The 19,254-nt window shown below is 42.2% G+C and overlaps 1 protein-coding gene across 1 annotated transcript; it reads left to right on the forward strand.

Moving 5' to 3' along the window:
* The first annotated feature begins 232 nt into the window (after positions 1-232).
* NFRKB (nuclear factor related to kappaB binding protein) lies at positions 233-19,001 on the forward strand. Its single transcript, XM_079326727.1, is given in 27 exon segments — positions 233-563; positions 974-1,175; positions 1,267-1,394; positions 2,509-2,683; positions 2,870-2,971; positions 3,622-3,695; positions 4,080-4,164; positions 4,395-4,575; positions 4,774-4,825; positions 4,827-4,883; positions 5,333-5,459; positions 6,411-6,476; positions 7,409-7,488; positions 7,569-7,609; positions 8,019-8,079; positions 8,885-9,059; positions 9,393-9,499; positions 9,962-10,085; positions 10,468-10,544; positions 11,152-11,372; positions 11,878-12,154; positions 12,812-13,030; positions 13,441-14,217; positions 15,059-15,165; positions 15,921-16,056; positions 16,796-17,492; positions 18,583-19,001. Coding segments are annotated over 26 exon segments (4,083 nt in total). The 5' UTR covers positions 233-257; the 3' UTR covers positions 16,922-17,492; positions 18,583-19,001.
* Positions 19,002-19,254: the final 253 nt, after the last annotated feature.

The raw sequence follows: 19,254 nt of genomic DNA on the forward strand, positions 1-19,254 counted from the left end.
GTAGTCTGTCCTGCTGTTGAAAACAGTTCCTGCAGGTGGGAAGGAAAGTGAGATGGGTCAGCTGTACTTCGCAGCATACCTATGTGCAAAAGCATTGGCATGACCTGTGTTGTAATTTAAGAGTAAATGCTTATATATGTGTGTTTTCTTTATGTATGTATACTTGTGTGTGTATGTATGGGTTAGATATATGTATGTGTATATGTGTGTGTATATATATATATATATATATATATATATATATAGCCTTGCTATATATGTATACAGATATTGTAGGCCAGCTCTATAGCTTCCATTTAAACAACCACCCATCAAAGGTGGCTCCTCCATCACTCCTCACATCAGGATGGATGTATCTGTTGGAATTTTTGGAAGTATGTTTGGAATTTTTGTTTGTTGAGAGTTTTGCTGTCGTTGTCCATGAGCAGGAGGGGTGGAGGATGGATTCCCTGGATCACATGCTCACAGACCCCCTGGTGCTGGAGGGCAGTTGCACACGGATCATGGAGGATTGCATGCTGGGCACCACCCGGGTCAGTCTGCCCGAGGACCTCCTAGAGGATGTGAGTAGTGCTGAGACACTTCACTTCATAACCTCTGTATAAATGACATGTTTAACTCCATTTTGGGGGCTTACAGAACAAACTGAAAAGGGGAGGTGTTCCCAACTGCCTTGGAAAAAGTGTCAGGAAGGTCTTTGGAAGGTCTTTGATTAATCTCACAATATCTTTTAAATCAATTATGTTATGTTCTTATTATTTTTAAATTGTCTTTAAGAAGATTGTTACAAGGTTTGAATTTATTTTCTGGTTAGTAGTATCAATTTCTTGACCCTTCCTTTTTATGCTCTGTTGTTTCCTGTGTTTCATAAAACGCTGTCTGATGACTGGTATTACTTAAAAAGCATTAAGGGCTAAAAAATGGTCAAGGTCTTGGCTGCATTTTCTTTACTGCTGTTTCTTTCTTTCTTTAGCCTGAGATTTTCTTTGAGGTTGTCAGCTTGTCAACGTGGCAGGAGGTCCTGACAGATGAGCAGCAAGAGCACCTAAAGAAATTCCTCCCTCACTTCCCCGAGAACAACCGAGAGCATCAGAACAAGCTCATCTCAGCGCTGTTCAGTGGGGAGAACTTTCGGTTTGGGAACCCTCTGCACATTGCCCAGAAACTCTTCCGGGGTCAGTCAGCCTCATGAGCTTCCCTGCGGGTTTAGGGCAAGTTCTCAGCTAGCAGCTGAAAACCCAGGTGTATGTTTTGTCTTTGTTACAGATGGACACTTCAATCCTGAGGTGGTGAAGTACCGGCAGCTCTGTTACAAGTCCCAGTACAAGCGCTACCTGAGTGCCCAGCAGCAGTACTTCTACAGGCTGCTCAAGCAGATCCTCGCTTCCCGCAATGTGAGGGTGCTCTGCAATAACTTGTCTTTAGAAAAAGTGTCTTGGTGCAGTCACAGTTCTCTGAGGCCTTTCCTTTAATGAACTGAATGAGTAATATTTCTGGATTTTCCAGTGGCCCAGAGAAAACTCCAGACCTGTTGTTATATTTGCAAATTTCAGGTTGTGTAACTCTCATAGTGCTCACTTATGTGTACCTGTCTTCTTTTCATGTCCACCTTGTACCCCCTTCCTGCATTTGCCCCTTTACAACTTACTATTTTGTTTGTAAGTCATTCTGCCTTTGTTTACCATTTCTGAAACAAGTACAGTTGCTAAATACAGTTAGAAAATATGTGGATCCAAACCTCTGATTCACTTGCCTGCAAATCCCAGGTAAAGTCTTCCTCTGTGGATACTTCTGTGAGCACATTGTTGCCAAATGAAATGTTTTTGCGTTCATCTATTTTTTCTTACACTTAGTCATTGAAACATATGGCATGAAGGGATGAAGAAGTCTAGCTGTAAAGTCTGTCTTTTTAAAATGTCCTACAAGGTTGTGGGAAATAGAGAATCCCAGAATGGTTTGGGTAGGAAGAAACCTTAAAGTTCATCTCATTCCAATCCCCTGGCATGGGCAAACCCTTCACTGGACCAGGTTGTTCCTGACATTGAACATTTCCAAGGATAGGGCATCCACAACTTCATTGGCAACACTGTGGAATACATAGGAATACATAGGAAGTTATTTCCTCTGTAGCTATGAGAGGTAGAATGTTTTTTTTCAAAAGAGACAGTGTTCCTTGTTGTTATATGTTTGTGTGGAAGCTACATCTCACACTAATGATTTAAGTTCTTCTCAAGAGTCCACATAAAATGACAGATTATGTGTGCAGAAGAAGATGTAGAAATTTCACCTGGGTTTTTTTTCTCCCCTTTAAAAGATGGTCTAAAATGCTAGATTTAAAACCCTGTGTGTAGCAGATACTGATCCTTCCTAAGGTTTCCCTTGCACAGATCTGAGGTGCTGACGGCATCACATGGTAACCTTGCTGGAAGTGTCTGAGCTGGGCTTACTTGTCCTGGCTTACAGCACTGTAGGTGACATAATTAATGTCACATGAATCTTTCCTTTCAGCACTTGCTGGAATTAGCCAGGAAAGGAGGCCCTGACATGACCCTAAGGAGAAAGCACTTCCCACCGACATATGACTCAGAAGAGCGAGACAGACGGACACATCGACGCTACTTGAAGATCCTGAGGGAAGTAAAGGAGGAGTGTGGAGACACTACCTTGTCTTCTGATGAAGAAGGTAATGCCTTGGGCTGAACTAAAGACTCCAGGCATGAATGGAAAAAGACACATTTTTGATGTGGGGACAGAGCCTTTGATAAAAGATTGGATTCTGGCCTCTACTTGCTTTGACTGGGATCTGATGGTAATAGTTACACAGATTGGTGATGGGTCTTGCAGAAGTAAATTTATATCTCTGTTTTAGATCTAATCTCTTGGCCTCCAAGTTCTCCAGCACGTTGTTCAAGTCCACCAGTTCCCCTGAGAGTGATCCCCACACTGTCAACCTTGGACATGAAAACTGCAGGTGAAAATCAAACAAAGAGTCAGTATGAATAGAGGGGGGGGGGAAGAATTACCTTGAGACCTTGCAAGGAATCACCTTTAAAATTTGTTGTTTGATGGGAAATCTTGTAATGCTTCATTTTTGCAGTCTCCACAACAGTTGGCTTTTTTCCCAGTTAAATCTGTTTCTTCTTACAAGGCCAATGTTTGAACACAAGAGTTGTAGTTTTTGTAATACTACTGATTCCTCTGTTGTTTTTTACCTTTTGTGATTGAAGCATTAGCATAGTGCAGCTCAAAATACCTGAGAATCCCTCCTAAAGTGACTGTAAACAATTCTGCAAACTCTTCAGGCTGGTTCTGGCTTCTTTTCTCTTCCATGCTTGCATCAGTGGTGAAATCTGATGACTGAATGAAGCATTGAAATGTAGGAATGAATGAATGAATGAATGAATGAATGAATGAATGAATGAATGAATGAATGAATGAATGAATGAATGAATGAATGAATGAATGAATGAATGAATGAATGAATGAAAGAAATTCATATATGAAGAAATGAGTTACTGAATTTGGAGATTGCTGGAAGTGTAAATGGATAGAAAATGGCATTCTAAGAAGTGTGGAAGGTAACGATAGTGGAAAAACTTCAAATAATTATTTTCATTGCAGACAAGATAGAATTTGGGGAAAGCGATTTAAAGCTGATGTTGAAGAAACACCATGAAAAACGAAAACGTCAGCCTGTAAGATGTCAAAAAGTCTTGCGGGGTGGGACCACATTTTATCTTTGGTGTTTTTACCTCTTTGCCAGAAAGATCAGGGTACTTCTGGGTGACAAAATTATTTCTGTTTTTGTGTGCACCTGGCTTCAACTGTCAGTGTATAGATGCAGCTACTGGCTGTGTTTATCTGGATAGAAAGATTTTGTAATTTTGATTATGTGTTTTGGGGAGACAGAATTTTGGATTTCAAGGTTAGAAGACTTCCCAACTTTTATTGCAGTAAATAATTTAATAAGCTTATCCTGATTGAGTTTGGTGCATTTTAGTACTTGCGTACTTCCTCACCTTGCTATCTTAATATTACATCCTTTCTCAGTTTAATTTCTCTCCCTCTGTCCTGTGTAGGATCACCCTGATCTAGTCACGACAGACCTGACCCTTGAGGACATCATGACTCGAGTGAATGCTGGCAGAAAAGGTTCCTTAGCAAGTCAGTGGATCCTTTGCCTTTTTCATTTCATATATGTTGGTTTAAAAGCTTGAGGTTTTCTGTTGAGGGGAAAGGTTAAGATTTATGATAGCAGCTGGGAAGCTGGAATGATTGAGGTGTGAACGAGTGTGCACAACATATATTTCTAGATACATACTTAAATAATTTATGATTCTCATTAAGGTGTAGTAGGAAGCTGTCTTAATTTTTCTTTTTAACTTTTATCAAAGCCTTATTTGACCTTGCAACCCTCAAGAAAAAGGTGAAGGACAAGGAAGATAAGAAAAAAAAGAAGCCAAAGATTATTAAATCTGAAGTGGAAGATTTGGCTGATTCTCTTGGCAATGCAGATGGACTCCCATCAATGTCTCAGGATTTTTCCCCCCTCCCTCTGTCATCTGTCAAAGAGGAGTAAGTGCTTCATAGGGTCCTGAATACCTTGCATGGATGGAAAAAGCAACATGTTTCAGCTCACATTTTTGTGGGACTGTTGCAGGCTGTGTTTTTATTCAATTTAGGATGCGTGAAATGTGTGGTGTTCATCTTTGTATGCAGAGGTGAATATTTACTCAGGGAATTTACTCTGCTTTTGTTCTCTTTCATCTGAAGACCTTTTGAAGATATTAAACCAGGCTTTGAAATAAATGAAATATCATCCAGCTTTTTTTTTTCTTCTTTTGGAGATACTATTTCTGGAAGGACCCGCTACTCTCTCTGTGGTAAGGAACCACCCACATATCTAGGAATCTTTTCAAGAAACAAAATCAAAGAATAGAGGAACTTACAGCTTTGTAATAGTGATTTTTCTCCAGACTTACTTTGCTGTAAATCATAATAAGATTTAGCTTGCGTATTAAAGAAATTAAACCCTGTGGGAGTGCTGTCACATTCTGGTTTTAACATGTTTCATGAATTTAGTCAGTTGAATCTGTGAGTCTTTCCATACCCATTCTATAGATCATACTTATATATATTTTATATGTTAAGGGCAGAGATGGGCAAGTGTTTTCCCCTTCTTTGGTGTTATGGTTACTTGAAAAAGTCAGGAAGTTATTTCACATACCTAAAAGAATTTTTGTCCCCTGCGTATATTCAGCTGGTATGTCTTCTGTGTAGACATAGTTTAGAGTGTGAAATCATTATTAAAATAATTCTTTTTCCTCTTCAGCTTGAAGATAAAGTTCTCGATTGGCAATCTTCTCATGCCAGTGCACTAAATAACTGGTTCTCCTTTGCCCCTAATTGGTCTGAATTGGTTTTACCTGCATTGCAGTATTTGGCAGGCGACAGCAGAGGTAAGAAGACATGTTAAAAATACTAATGGTGCTTGTTCCTCTGTTCTAGTCAGTGCTGATTTGCATTATAGCTCAAATCAGTTTTTCATTCATTGCCACAGTATTTCTTATATTGCTGGAAGCATTTCTGTGATAGGCTGACATGTCTTGGTTGTGGTTGTTGACTTGTTTTGCATGTGGATAGTAGATATGACCCAGTGTGATTCCCAAGTATGTGGAAACGTCTGTGAAATTGCCTCTAGACAGACAGTTTCTCATGTTCAGATTGTGTCTTCAGTCAGGGTGTTTGAAGCAGGAAGGACTTAGTCTCTTCCTCCACAGTATGAAGTCTTTGGAGATAATAAGAAATTAACTAGATGATGCCCTGAGCAATCCACTGAAACATGAGGTTGGCCCTCTTGGGCTTGGGCCAGTTGAGTTTCAGCCATTCCTTTCAAACTAAATTATGCTGTGGTTCTGATTTGCTTAGTGGAAAGTTTTAAAGGCAGAGACAGAGTAGATTGTGGTGGCTTTGCAGCATATTGTCGCTAATGTTGGTGAATACTCTAAATCCCAAATTCTCTTCCCACGAGCCCATGAATTTTCATTGTACAATAACAATCCCTGGGGCCTCATTTTTCTTTTTCCTCTTAAGCTTGAAAATAAAGTTCTCAACTGGCAATTTTCTCATACCAATGCACTAAATAACTGATCTGTACATACTGAACAGCTGACATCCTGTTGTTGGAAGGCTCATTATCCTGTACTGTTCTTTCCTTATGTTTGCCCTTATACTCTGAGGTGCTCACCTTCCCTCTGCGCAGAGATAAATTTAGAAATGCATTTACATCATCGTTTAAAATGCTGTATCTGCCATTGTGAGTCTTTAACTTGACAGTTTGCATTACCATAGTAGGATTTTGAGGTTGGACAATTGTATCATGTCTCTGACATGCACAGTTGTCATTATAGATGCTCCTTCCAGCTTCTCACCTTTTGTTGAATTCAAGGAAAAAACTCAACAGTGGAAATTGCTTGGTGAGTACCTTGTATTCTTCTATGATGTGTACTATAGTAAAAGTTTGTTGTTTTCTCCAGGACTTTACTTTTCATCTTGCTGCAGACTGGAGAGAAACACAAACAACTGTTAATTCTGTTGTTAGGCATTTTATTTTCTTTTAGCTGAGCTAATACATGGTTTGGATTTGAGGTATTCACAAGACATCAGTATCAGCAGCAGACAGCATAAATGAACAAAGACACTGGGTTGTATTTCTTTCTTGCTGACTTTACCAGTTTGTCAGCCTTCAAATTTGTCTGAACACTTTCATATTTTCCCTTCCGTAGAGCATACCTTCTGTTGATTCAGAGTAATTACAATTTATTGCAATTGCAAAGGAATTAAGCTTCTCTATAGGGCAAACTGATACTATTCTCATTTTTAAAAGTGGGAACCAAAGAGCAAATTGATGATCAATGTGCTCAGGCTCATAATGATTGAATTACAGATGTTATGTGTTTATGTTCATTCCTTTAGTTACTACACAGAATTTTCCATTCTTAACTATGGTGATTCTAGTGATCATATTTACAGGCTTAAACTGGCAGAGATTTGGAGTCAGGAAGCTTTTCATCTGATTCCTTTCACAGTTTTTGGTGGAGGTTATGTAGCCAAGTGTTTCTACTCATGGATGTAGTAACTGGGTTTACTTTGGAGAGTGGGAACAGGTGACTGTGTCCTAAAGAGTATCTTGCCTTCAGTGCTAGGAGTTGAAGCACCATCCTTTGTACCAGTACAGGGGAATCACTGGGATTTAGCACTGGAGGTGTTCAACTATTGCAGTTTGAACATCTGTGACTGGTGATGAATTGAGGAGGGAAGGGAACAGGAGAGGACTGGGAGTTGCAAGCAGCTGGCTTCCTAACGATTAAAAGACTTCCATTTTTACATTTTCATTATTTCTTACTAGGTAGTTACCAAGAACATGAGAAGGAACTGGCAGCACTGTTTCATCTCTGGCTGGAGACCAAAGACCAGTCCTTTTTCAAAGTGAGTCAGACAGAAATCATCTTCTAGGAGCACAAAACCTGACTGTGTTCTACCCAACACTGACATTTCTTTCTCAATAGGAAAATGAAGACAGCTCAGATGCCATGCCACTACCCAGAGTGTAAGTGTGTAACACTGCTTGAAGACCTTTGTAGTGCTGCTGAAGCTGTGAGATTTGGGCCCTGTGTCTCTGGATCTTAAAACAATTTTACATGGAACAGGAGAAAAGTTTGATTTTATAAATGTGGTAACTGGACTTCATAAAGTCAGCTGATTTTATCCAAGTTCACATATATTATCAGAGCAAAGCTGCAATCTAGCTTAGGCTCTGTTAATGAGATTATTTATAGTCCTTGCTTGCCTTCATGTAGCGCATGCAGCATATTTTAAGATCTCTGCAGGGCTTACTTTTGTTACCATAAATGCTTTCAGAATTTCTTCAAAAGAATTTACAGAAGGATGAGGGGATTCATCCTTTGGGACTATTGTGGGCTTGTTGTGCTCAGAACTGATGGTGCCCTTTGTTTCAGAAGAACTGACTATGTAGTCCGGCCTAGCACTGGAGAGGAGAAACGGGTGTTTCAAGAACAGGTAGGAAGAGAATCTTCGTTTTAAAGGCACTTGCTGGAACAGTTGGACACTTAGCCAGGAGAATTTGTGTGGTATGGCAGTTTTATACTGCCAAATGTAGTTAATGTGAAGAATTGATAAGTTCCTTCTGCCTTGAAGTCGGTATCTTGGCCTTGCATAAAGCTTGCTAATGACATAGCCCAGCTGCTTGTTTCAAAACCATCAGTACTTCCAGTGGATAAAATTAATTTGGTAAAAAATAATTGGATAAAAATTAACAAAATGATAGTGTCAGTTGTTTGGTGCCAACCCTGCTGTCTCCTTTGCCATTCCCCACCATCAGAGGATGACTTGCCTCTCTGTTTTTTGGGAATGTATGTGTGCAAGCAAAAAGTGTCAGTAAGTGCACCCATCCACTCAAGTTACCTGTAGTAGTTGCAGGTGGGTATTAGAGGGAAAACATATGTAGATTCTTCTCCCTTGTCACCATGTGCTATCTGCAGTACAGTATTTATAAGTTAAATTTTGGAAATCTCTCTCTAGCCAGGTAAATGGAGAAAGGGGACAGAAGGTATATCTCTTGTATTTCTGGCACCTCTCTAGTCTGCACAGCTGCTTGACAGTGAACGCATTGCACCTGCACACCTTGCTTAGGTAGAGCGTTGTATTTTGCATGAAGGAGTTTGTGATTTTCTCGATCCAAAATAAGTTTATACAGCAGTATTTGAGCCTTTAGTTTAAAAAGGCTTTCTCTAGAGAATGGTAACAACTTACCTTGTAATACAGCATAAGGCTTTGCTGTGTTTCCTGTTGTGTCCACCTCCAGGAGCGTTACCGTTACAGCCAGCCCCACAAAGCCTTCACCTTCCGGATGCATGGCTTTGAGTCAGTTGTGGGTCCTGTGAAGGGGGTGTTTGACAAGGAAACCTCCTTAAACAAAGCCCGGGAACATTCTCTCCTGCGCTCGGACAGACCAGCATATGTCACTATTTTGTCCCTTGGTAAGGTCATGGCCAAAATAACTTTTTTAAAGAAAAACATTCCTCTGACCCCCTCAACAACAGCTTTAGGAGTTGAATGCTGTACTCAAAGTTGTCACAGTTGATGTATTTTAAAATATTTAAATATACTATATTAATTTTAAATATATTTAAAGAAATATACTTTAAAATATTTAAATATATTTGGAGGGATTTTAGGGGCTGAATTTTAGTGAGCAAGTAGACACTGTGAGAGTAAGGGTAATAGAGCAGTTTCAAAACATATCTGATGGAGTACCTGAGTACCACTGCCCAGTAACAGCTGGAAGCTTAAGCTCTGGTTTTGTGTTTCAGTTCGTGATGCTGCTGCTCGCCTTCCCAATGGAGAGGGAACTCGAGCTGAAATCTGTGAGCTGCTCAAAGATTCCCAATTCCTAGCTCCAGATGTCACAAGTGCTCAGGTAAATTGGATGTCCTGTTTGGCCTCAGATTCTCATAAAGATACACTGCATGGACCCAGGCATTATTCAGTGGCAAAGGCCCAGTAGTTTTTATGCTGCTGTGATGAGCAAAAGGGAGCTACTACAAAAGGGAGTGTACTACTGAGGCAAGCTGCTACAAATCTGCACCAACTTTGGATGATGAAAAACCAGCTAGAAAAGCCAGAGTTAACACTGTCATAGAACTGCTCACATTTTAGATTGAGGAATAGTCAATTTTCAGAGTTCTGGTGGAAGCTCCATTTAACCCAATGTGGCAAACACAATCCTGTGCTACAGCATCTGCCCTCAGTCAGTTCTCATTCAGATGGAGATTCCTCGCAGCTTACTCAGGTTTTATACCAAATAGGATCACTTTTCTATTTATCAGTTTTGGCTAGTTCAGCAAGGGATATCTTATAATCTGTGAATTCTGAATTTCAGGTAAACACTGTTGTTAGTGGTGCTCTGGACCGATTGCATTATGAGAAAGATCCCTGTGTGAAATACGATATTGGGCGGAAGTTGTGGATCTACCTGCACCGAGACAGGAGCGAGGAAGAGTTTGGTAAGCTGGGTTGATGATATCTTAAGAATTAAAAATGTTTATATAGTTGGATAATGAACATTAATTGTCATTCTAGCTTTTTTTCTAGTCAGTTTGCTCATGTTAATCCGTCAAGCACTTAAACCCGAGTCTTAGAAAACAGTGTGTAACTTTGAAGCATTTGTTTGAAAAATACCACCCCACATGCAAGAACTGCAGATGTATGTTCTTGTGTCATATTTTCAGCCTTTTAAACTAATTTACTAGATGTTTTTCTTTGCACTGTTACATGCCTCTGTGTTTAATTCCATATCTGAAGAAGAATCTGCAACTCTTCCTTAGCCTTTTCCTTAAATCTGTTTGCTTGTGTTCAGGAGCTCTAACCATTAATTTTTCCTTGCAGAACGGATCCATCATGCTCAAGCTGCTGCAGCAAAGGCCAAGAAAGCTCTTCAGAAGCCAAAACCTCCAGCTAAAATGGTAGATTTCTTTGTTCAGGGCTGTACAGCAGCTTTTGGGATTGAGAAGGAGATTAGTCTTAATTTAATCCATAAATTCTGCATCCATAGCAGGTGATGAAAAATACCATGTGTGAGTTAGCAATTCATGATGTATATGAATGTCAGTACACAAAATGAACAAGGAACTTTTCCTCCACCCAGCTTCCACTACTGTCTTCTCATTTGGGCACCCTATCAAAGAGATGGTCTTTCAGATCTACTTTTGGGGCTAATTTGTAACAGAGTGTGTGGAACACCTGTTCTCCCCCTTGCTGCACTGAAGCCCTCAGAGTTGGGATGTCTGAATTAAATATGTCTGAAGTACTTGTCTATTGACACATAAACCAAGGTGGAGATGTGTGTCACTACTGAGGTGCACTTTTCCCTGAGAGCAGGAGAAGCCAAACACGCTAATTCATCCATGGCTGCACCTGGGGAAAGGCAGTCAGACAGTCATGTTTGATTTCAGGATTTAGCAGCAGGGCATCCTTAATCACCATACAGAATTCAGGTTGAAGTGCTCAGCCTGGTGTAGAGTGCAGCAACCAACCCCAGATTTTTTGATGCTGGATGTGGTTTCTTTGTAGAAGTCAAGTAGCAAGGAGGGTGCTGTGAAAGCCCTCCCCACCAGCACAGCAGAGCCTAGTCAGCTGAGCCTCAGTGACTCCAGCATGCCACCAACTCCTGTGACTCCTGTGACACCAACTGCACCTGCATTGCCAGCAACAGCCATCTCATCCCCACCAGTGTCTATGGTCAACAAGAGTGTATCTGGTGCTGGGTCAGAACCAGCAAAACCCAGCCAGAGGTACTGCTTCCGTCACCTATGTCACTGCTGGCTGTTTTTCAGTAATTTGTATAATTCACTAATGAGGGAGTTGGGATTATTTAGCCTGGAGAAGAGGAGTCTCAGGGGTGACCTTATCACTCTCTACAACTCTATGAAAGGAGGTTGGAGGCTGGTGAGAGTTGGACTCTTTACCCAGGAAACAGCAACAGGACATGAGGGCATAGTCTCAAGCTGTGTCAAGGGAGGTTCAGGTTGGGCATCAAGAGGAATTTCTTCTCAGGAAGTGTGGTTAGACATTGAAAGGTTGCCCAGGGAGGTGGTGAAGTTCGCCATCCCTGAAGGTGTCCAAGGAACAAGTAGACATGGCACTCGGTATTCTGGGCTGGGTGACAACTTGGGGATCAGTCACTTGGGGATCAGGTTGGACTCAATGATCTGAGAGGTCTCTTCCAACCTCTGTGATTCTGTAATTGTGTGAATTTCCTACATTTTTGCTTATCTACTGGCTCTGTCTTTTCTGTAGTGTTCTCCTGGTGTCTTCCCCCACCATGCCCCAGCTGGGGACGTTACTGTCCCCGGCTCAGAGCTCACAGGCGCAGCCAGGGTCAGCGCCCCCCCAGCGTGTGGTCAGTCACAGCAGCTCCTCAGGCCTGCCACAGGTCCGCATGGTCACTGCCCAGTCCAGCCTCCCAGCCATGTCCCAGCAAGCCCCTGGGGTTGCCCAGCAGCAGCAGCAGCCCACATCAGTGCCTCAAATCCGTGTTCCAGCTACAGCCACACAAACCAAAGTGCTCCCTCAGGTGAGTTGGAAGGGGTAGAGTAGCTCTGACATCTGATCTGACTTGCAGTGTTTTGGTGTGATGCATTCTGTGCTCATTTGGAGCATTCACTAGCTGCAGACAAGAACACAGAAACTGTTTTACGTATGCAATACTGTTCAGTGCTCTGTTTTTCAGCTATTTACCTGACATCATTAAATTGTTCATTATGTAAAAAGTCCATAGAACTTAGAACCACAGAATTGTTAAGCTTGGAAAAGACTGTCAAAATCATCAAGTCCGGCCATGAACACAGCAACATCACCATGCTCACTGCTAAACCATATCTTCATGTGCATCATCCACACATGTTTTTTGAACACTTCCAGGCATGGTGACTCCACCACTGCCCTGGCAGTCTGTTCCAATAATTTACACCCTTTTCAGTGAAAAACAATTTCCTGGTATTCAAGTTAACCTTCCTGATGCAACTTGAGGCCAATTCCTCTTGTCCTGTCATTTGTTAACCTTGAAGAAGAGACTGACACCCACCTCACTACAATTCCAAGCAGTTGGAATCCTTGCAAGGGAATTTTTGTGAGCTCTTCTGAACTTGCAAGCTAACACAATACAAAGAAGAATCACTGGACTGTTCCTACTGTGGTAGTCTGCTCATAGTCTTCCTCCTCTCTTCTGTAGGCTGTGATGACTCTGCCTGTAAAAGCTCAAAGTAGCCCTGTGCAGGTACCAAGAGCAGGAAGCTCCATGGCCAGCCAGGCAGGTGTCACTGTGGCAGGGCTGCCTGCTGTGCCCAACCCTGCTGTGAAGCCAGTGACCAGCTCTCCAGGCAGTTCTGCTGCCAGTACCTCCTCCACCACTGTCGTTCAGAATGTAGCTGGCCAGAACATCATCAAGCAGGTGAGAGGGAGGGAGATAATAGGAATTGGACTTCACAACTTGATTGTTTCCTGTTGTGCAGGTGTGAACATTTAGGAACTGTCGTGTGTGAGTTAATGGGCAGTGCTGGTTTTGTGTGTTTGAGCCCTCTTTCCACATACAGGTGAAAGATGTTTTTGTGCAGGTTCTTTAGTGATCTCTCCATCATTTTTTTTTTGGAAAAGAATCTAGCTGACAAGTATTTCCTATTTCAGATGGGATTTGGAATACCTCTTATACGCGACCAGAACCATTTTCAGTAGTGTGCTGAGTGCCCATCTTTCCACTTGCATTCCAGTGGGAGCAAATACTATCCTGTTGGGAAGTTCTGCTTTGAGTGTGCCTTGGACCTTGTCTTGGTTTGACAGAACCATTTTTCTGATCTCTCCTAGGTGGCTATTACAGGACAACTTGGCGTGAAGACCCAGGCTGGAAGTGGCATCCCACTCACAGCGACCAATTTTCGGATCCAAGGGAAGGACGTGTTGCGCCTGCCCCCATCCTCCATCACCACAGACGCGAAGGGACAAACGGTGCTGCGCATTACTCCAGACATGATGGCCACCCTGGCCAAGTCTCAAGTCACTACTGTCAAACTGACTCAGGACCTCTTCACAGCAGCTGCGGGAAGCAGTGCTGGTGGGAAAGGCATCTCTGCGACTTTGCACATGACATCCAACCCTATCCAGACTGCTGAGTCTCCAGCCAAGACGAGCACAGTGACTCCTGCCTCTTCCAGCCCAGCTGGAGGCACCGTGGTTAAAGTGACTCCTGACTTAAAGACTGCAGAGCCGACAAGCTCTGCTTTCCGCCTGATGCCTGCCCTGGGTGTGACTGTGGCAGATCAGAACAGCAAAGCCATAACCACAGTGGCATCCACGGAGGCCAAGCCAGCTGCCACAATCAGAATCGTGCAGGGCCTGGGGGTGATACCTCCCAAAGCTGGGCAGACCATCACTGTAGCAACACATGCTAAGCAGGCGCCATCATCCTCGGCAATGAGTGTTGCTGGCACAGGCCACACCTCCTTACCCACCGTGAGTGCCACAGTGTCCAAAGCAGTTGCTGTGGCCTCAGGAGCTGCAGGGACCCCCATAACCATCGGTACAGGAGCCACAGCTGTGCGGCAGGTGCCCGTCAGCACCACAGTGGTATCTACATCCCAGGCAGTGAGTAATGCTGAGCTCTCACTGGGGTGGGGAATGAAGGAGGGTGGCAGAGTACACTGATGTTTTGTGGCTGAAAACTGCTCTTTGCATCCACAAAGACTCAAATTAATATGGCAGAGTCATACAATGATTCAGGTTGTAAAGGACATTAAAGCTCGTTCAGTCCTACCCCCAGCCATGGGCAAGGATACCTTCTACTGGATCAGGTTGCTCCAAGCCTCATCCAGCCTGGCCTTAAACACTTCTGGGGATGGGGCAGCCACAACTTGTATTCTGGGTATAGGTCTGCAACTCATTTTATGGTATTAATTGCAGTTAAATGCCCCCCAAAAGTCAGATACTTCCCTTATCTCCTCTTGCAAGTGAATGAAATAAACTTTGCATATCTGAAGCCCTACTTCATGCAGCTCTGTGTCTTGCCCCACATCTTGGCAATAATTTTCCATGGAATGGTGTCATAGAACATTCAGAACTAGAACTGCTTGCTACTTGTATTAGCTTTTTTACTGATTTTCCCCTTTAAAGCTATTTTAATGCCCAAATCTGAAGGCACCATAAACTATACTGCAGTTACATAAGCTAAATGACACTGTGGTATTTTCCCAAGGATCAAAATCATGAATCCTGTGGTGCAAAGATGATGTGGATTTTCAGGGTTCAGACAGCTGTGTAGTGAATGAGATGGTGGTGAATTTTAAGGGCCCTGAACTGGAGCATAGATTTAATAATCAAAGCTGCTGCTGGTTTCTGCTCACAGGACTCCTGCAAAGCAGCCAATGTTGTCGGGCAGTTTCTTTGCTGAGCTCCCCATGACTCTTCATGTGTTCTTCCCATTCCCCAGGGCAAACTTCCAGCACGGATCACAGTGCCCTTGTCAGTGATCAGCCAGCCAGTGAAGGGCAAGAGCGTGGTCACTGCTCCCATCATCAAGGGCAACCTCGGCGCCAAGTGAGTGCTTTGCACCTCATAGTTCTGCTTTAGAAATCAGCTGAGGAAGACCTGTATTCAGTGGGTTCCTGGGGAGCAAGCAAACAGAGGCTATAGGCTAGAGGAATTGTTGTAGAGGCTGCAGTCTGTTAACAGGTCCATCAGCTGCAAGAAACTGAGTGGATATCGTGTCTGCAATGAGATTGTAAATTCTAGTTATTTAATTTGAGACACAGGTTCTAGCAAATACACCAAGAAAAAACATTCTGTGCCTTGAAACCAGCTGTTTGATTAGTTCTCTGTGCTTGAGCAAGAATTAATGAACTGAAAACTATCTGTAATCTGAAGCCATCTCTTTATTCAAGAGAAGTTAACTGCCTTAGTGAGAATTCCTCTGGTATTCAGATATTGAAGGCTTTTTGTTTATTCTTCCATAAATTCTCATCGTGTCTCCCTTGGTTAATATTTCAAGTGCTCAGCTGTTTTCTGCATTGAGAAGTGTTCAGATCTGATCAGGCTAACCCAGTGATGTGCATGGTCCAGAGTTAATGAGTGTGATTTTGTGTGCTGAATTAATTCTCTATCAGTTATAAATACTGACATAAATTTGTCATTAGTGTATTTGCCAATTTTATGGGAGGATAAAAGCCACTACTTAAAAGGGTTAATACATGTGGTAGAACTATAATCTACTAGCAATTGAAAAATGGTTTGGAGTTGGAAAGATCAAACCTGCTGTGCTGTATACTAACCTTCCAACAATTATTTTTCCTTAGCATCAGTGGATTAGGCAGAAATATCATCCTGACTACAATGCCAGCAGGGACTAAACTGATTGCTGGGAACAAGCCTGTGAGTTTTCTGACTGCACAGCAACTACAGCAGCTGCAGCAGCAAGGCCAGGCCACACAGGTAAGGGCACCTAGAATCATCAACCTATTTGGTTTTTTATGATGTAACATCTCCATGAGGACTTTAGACTGAATCCATGGGGTTACAAAAAAAAAAAAGAACAGGCACACAGCTTGGTTGTAGTGCCTGCATTAAGGACATGGAGTCTATCATTATCTTTACCTTCTCTCCATCCAAATAAAGTTTTTTAATTTTTTTAAAGCACTGCCAGCATAATTAATGAATGTAAAGCCAAAGGTTCTGTCAGGATTTTTGTGTACACTCAGCCATCTTTTTAGTGCTTTGTATTTTGGCTTCTGTGGGTCACTTTTTCTTGAAGAGATCACATAACTGCTTTGCATATCCATCTTTCTGTCTGGAAGCTTAGTGTTCCATAATTCCAAATAATTAATCTCCATTGACAGCTGGTCATTACAAGTCTGTAGAAGTGAGTTATCCAATGGATCCAGGTCCTTCTTCTGAAAATGTCCAAAAGCAGCTGACATACAGGTTTTTATTCAAACTAGTTTTCAGGCCTTCTTCTGGAATCTCCTGTCACCATCTCATGTGGGCAATGGATGGAATGATCTTGTTATGATAGGTTCTATTCTGGCAGTGGTTTTGGTGCTTGGTGTTGTTCCGATAACTGAGTTTTTGTTGGCAGCAGAGGCAGGTACTTTACCAGAGCACAGTGCAGGTGCAGTCATTGTGTCATCAGGTTGTTCTTGAGACAAGGTTTTTTTCTTTTCATTTCACACAGGTACGAATTCAAACAGTTCCAGCCTCCCATCTCCAGCAGGGAACAGTCTCTGGCTCTACTAAAGCTGTATCCACTGTGGTTGTTACAACAGCTCCATCTCCAAAGCAGACACAGGATCAGCTGTGAACACTGGTTTGAACATGGATCACTTTCTAAAAACTACCCTGAGCCTGTTGTCATCCTCCATCCAACCAACCACCTGAGGCTGCCTAACCCAGCCATGGCTTGGGATTGGATTCGATTCTGCCCTTGCTTCTCCAGGGTCAGCACTGCAATGTCTGGGTGGAAATTCCACAGAAGAAAACATGCTGTACCTGCAAAACAAAATGTTTCAATCCAGATGTGTAAATCCATGTTCTTTGGAATTAGTGATTTAAGAAATGTCTTCCCATTCTTTGTTCTTATTCCATCTGAAGGACTTTTGGCAAATACAGTTCCTGTGCATTTTCGGTTGTAGACAAAGCAGTTATCCTGGATCATCATTAAGCAGGGAAGGTTGCTTGGAAGAGGCTACTCAGTGGCTTTTCAAAGTCATGGAGAAGATATCTCCTTTTACTGGCATCTGCCTGTCACTACTGTTATCTAGTGACTCAGGATGGTGTCTCTGATACCAGAGTTACTGTATTTCACATCCATGTCAGGTTGCTGTCAAAGATGGGGTGAGAGTCAAGGTGGTTTTTTTTCTGTAACAGAGTGAGTGACTGTCTTGGTTTGATTTGGGTTTACCAATCTTAATATATTCAATTCCTTTTAGAAATAGGATTTAGGAGCAAAGATGAGGCAGGCCTAAAACTTAAAAGGGTATATAGAAGAAATTTATTAATAACACAGGAAAGAAAATTTCAGAATAAGATTTCTAGATCATTCCCTCCTCCCCCCTCCTTCAGCTTCCATATTTCTTAACAACAACATGCAGAGAACACTTCAGTCAGTTTTCCACTTAAATAATTATTTCAGTCCACTTTAGAGAAAAGTTGCATTTTTGGTTTAGGCATAGGGGGTGTCTTCCCTTTTACACTTTGCATCCACCTGGGGAAAATTTGCAAATTATGGAACTTCTTCCCATCTTCACAGTCTTTCCACAACTGTGTTATGGGTTATGCCACACACATGGGCATTACTTGTAAGGGCCAGCTGTTCAAAGACAAAAATTCTTTTTATCACTTTTTCTATCAAATGTCTTTGTCCACGTTTCCAGTCTCCAGAACAGAGAGCCCTATTCCCTCAGAGCATAGGATCTTTTTCCTTAAGCACTTCTACAGCCCCCCAAATAGTTTTCTACAATTTAAAGGAATTTCAGTGTAGTCCAGTCCCCCCATAGCTCACAAAAAAGGTTTTTCAGCTAGCTAACCTATCCATAGCATCTTTTCAATCTCTTCCCATCTGGAAACTTAGCTTTCTCTTCACTGACTTCAGTGTACTTTTTGCTTTATTCTTCTCATTCAGCAGAGCTCAAGAGATCTGCAGTCTTATCCGAACATTAGAAGGGTTCAAATTGCATCCAGAAGGTGAAGAGAGCTGGGCTATGCTGGAGGAAACTAGGATCTTAGCAAAAGTTTCCCTTTCCCCTGGCCATCAGGGCCCCGAGCTGAAAGCAGGGGAGGCCTTGGTGGTCTCCCCCATCCCTGCCCAGCCAGGCTGTGGAGCGGGGGGCAGGCGGTTGTTACCTGATTTCTTGACAGCTGGCAACCACCAAATCAGCCCTCCAACTGGTGCCCACAGCCCACAGAGGAAACAGCCCCCCTGCTCCTCCTCTCAGGTGATGCCCCCGTGCAAAACCAGCACAGTGACCATGGGAGAAAGGGAGAGGAGATACAGAAAGTCACTGTGTGAAGAAGTCTGTCAGCAAATGGGACTGTAGTGGAAAGGAAAAAGCTGATGTTCATAAGAAAGATCCTCTTTTAATTTTCCTTAACAAATAAGCCTTTTTATGAGTAGAAACAAACTGTACCTTGGTTTAAAAGGTTGGAATATGTTTTCAGATACATCCAAAGTGTTGTCTCTTAAGTTCTGAAGAAATATTTTAACGCACGACCCTGGCCCTTAGTTGTGGTTTTACTTTTGCAGTTTTATCTGTCTGTGTAAATATTTTTTAATTTTGCACATACTGGAAATTAATTTGTGACTGTTCTGACATGACCTTGAATCTGAATGAGATCAAAAGATGTGTTGGACCAGAAGAAGAATAAAAGTGTAGAAAGCCTTACAGATCTCTACCATCTCCTCTTGGTTCTCTACAGTATGTTTTGTGTACAATCATTGTCCAGCTTACCAAAGGCTTATAGCCTGTCCATCTTCTTGGTAAGATGGTTCTTTTTAACCTGGACTTTTTTTGTAGGCTTTTTTTTTTTTTTTTTTAATGGGGTTTCCTTCAAGTTATATATTATAGAATATAATACAGTTAAAAAACCAAATTGTACAGTTCAGGACTGTTACAGTTGGAGCTCTATGTGTGTTAC

The sequence above is a fragment of the Erithacus rubecula genome, assembly GCF_903797595.1.
Source record: "Erithacus rubecula genome assembly, chromosome: 25".
In the NCBI taxonomy this organism is placed as follows: Eukaryota; Metazoa; Chordata; class Aves; order Passeriformes; family Muscicapidae; genus Erithacus; species Erithacus rubecula.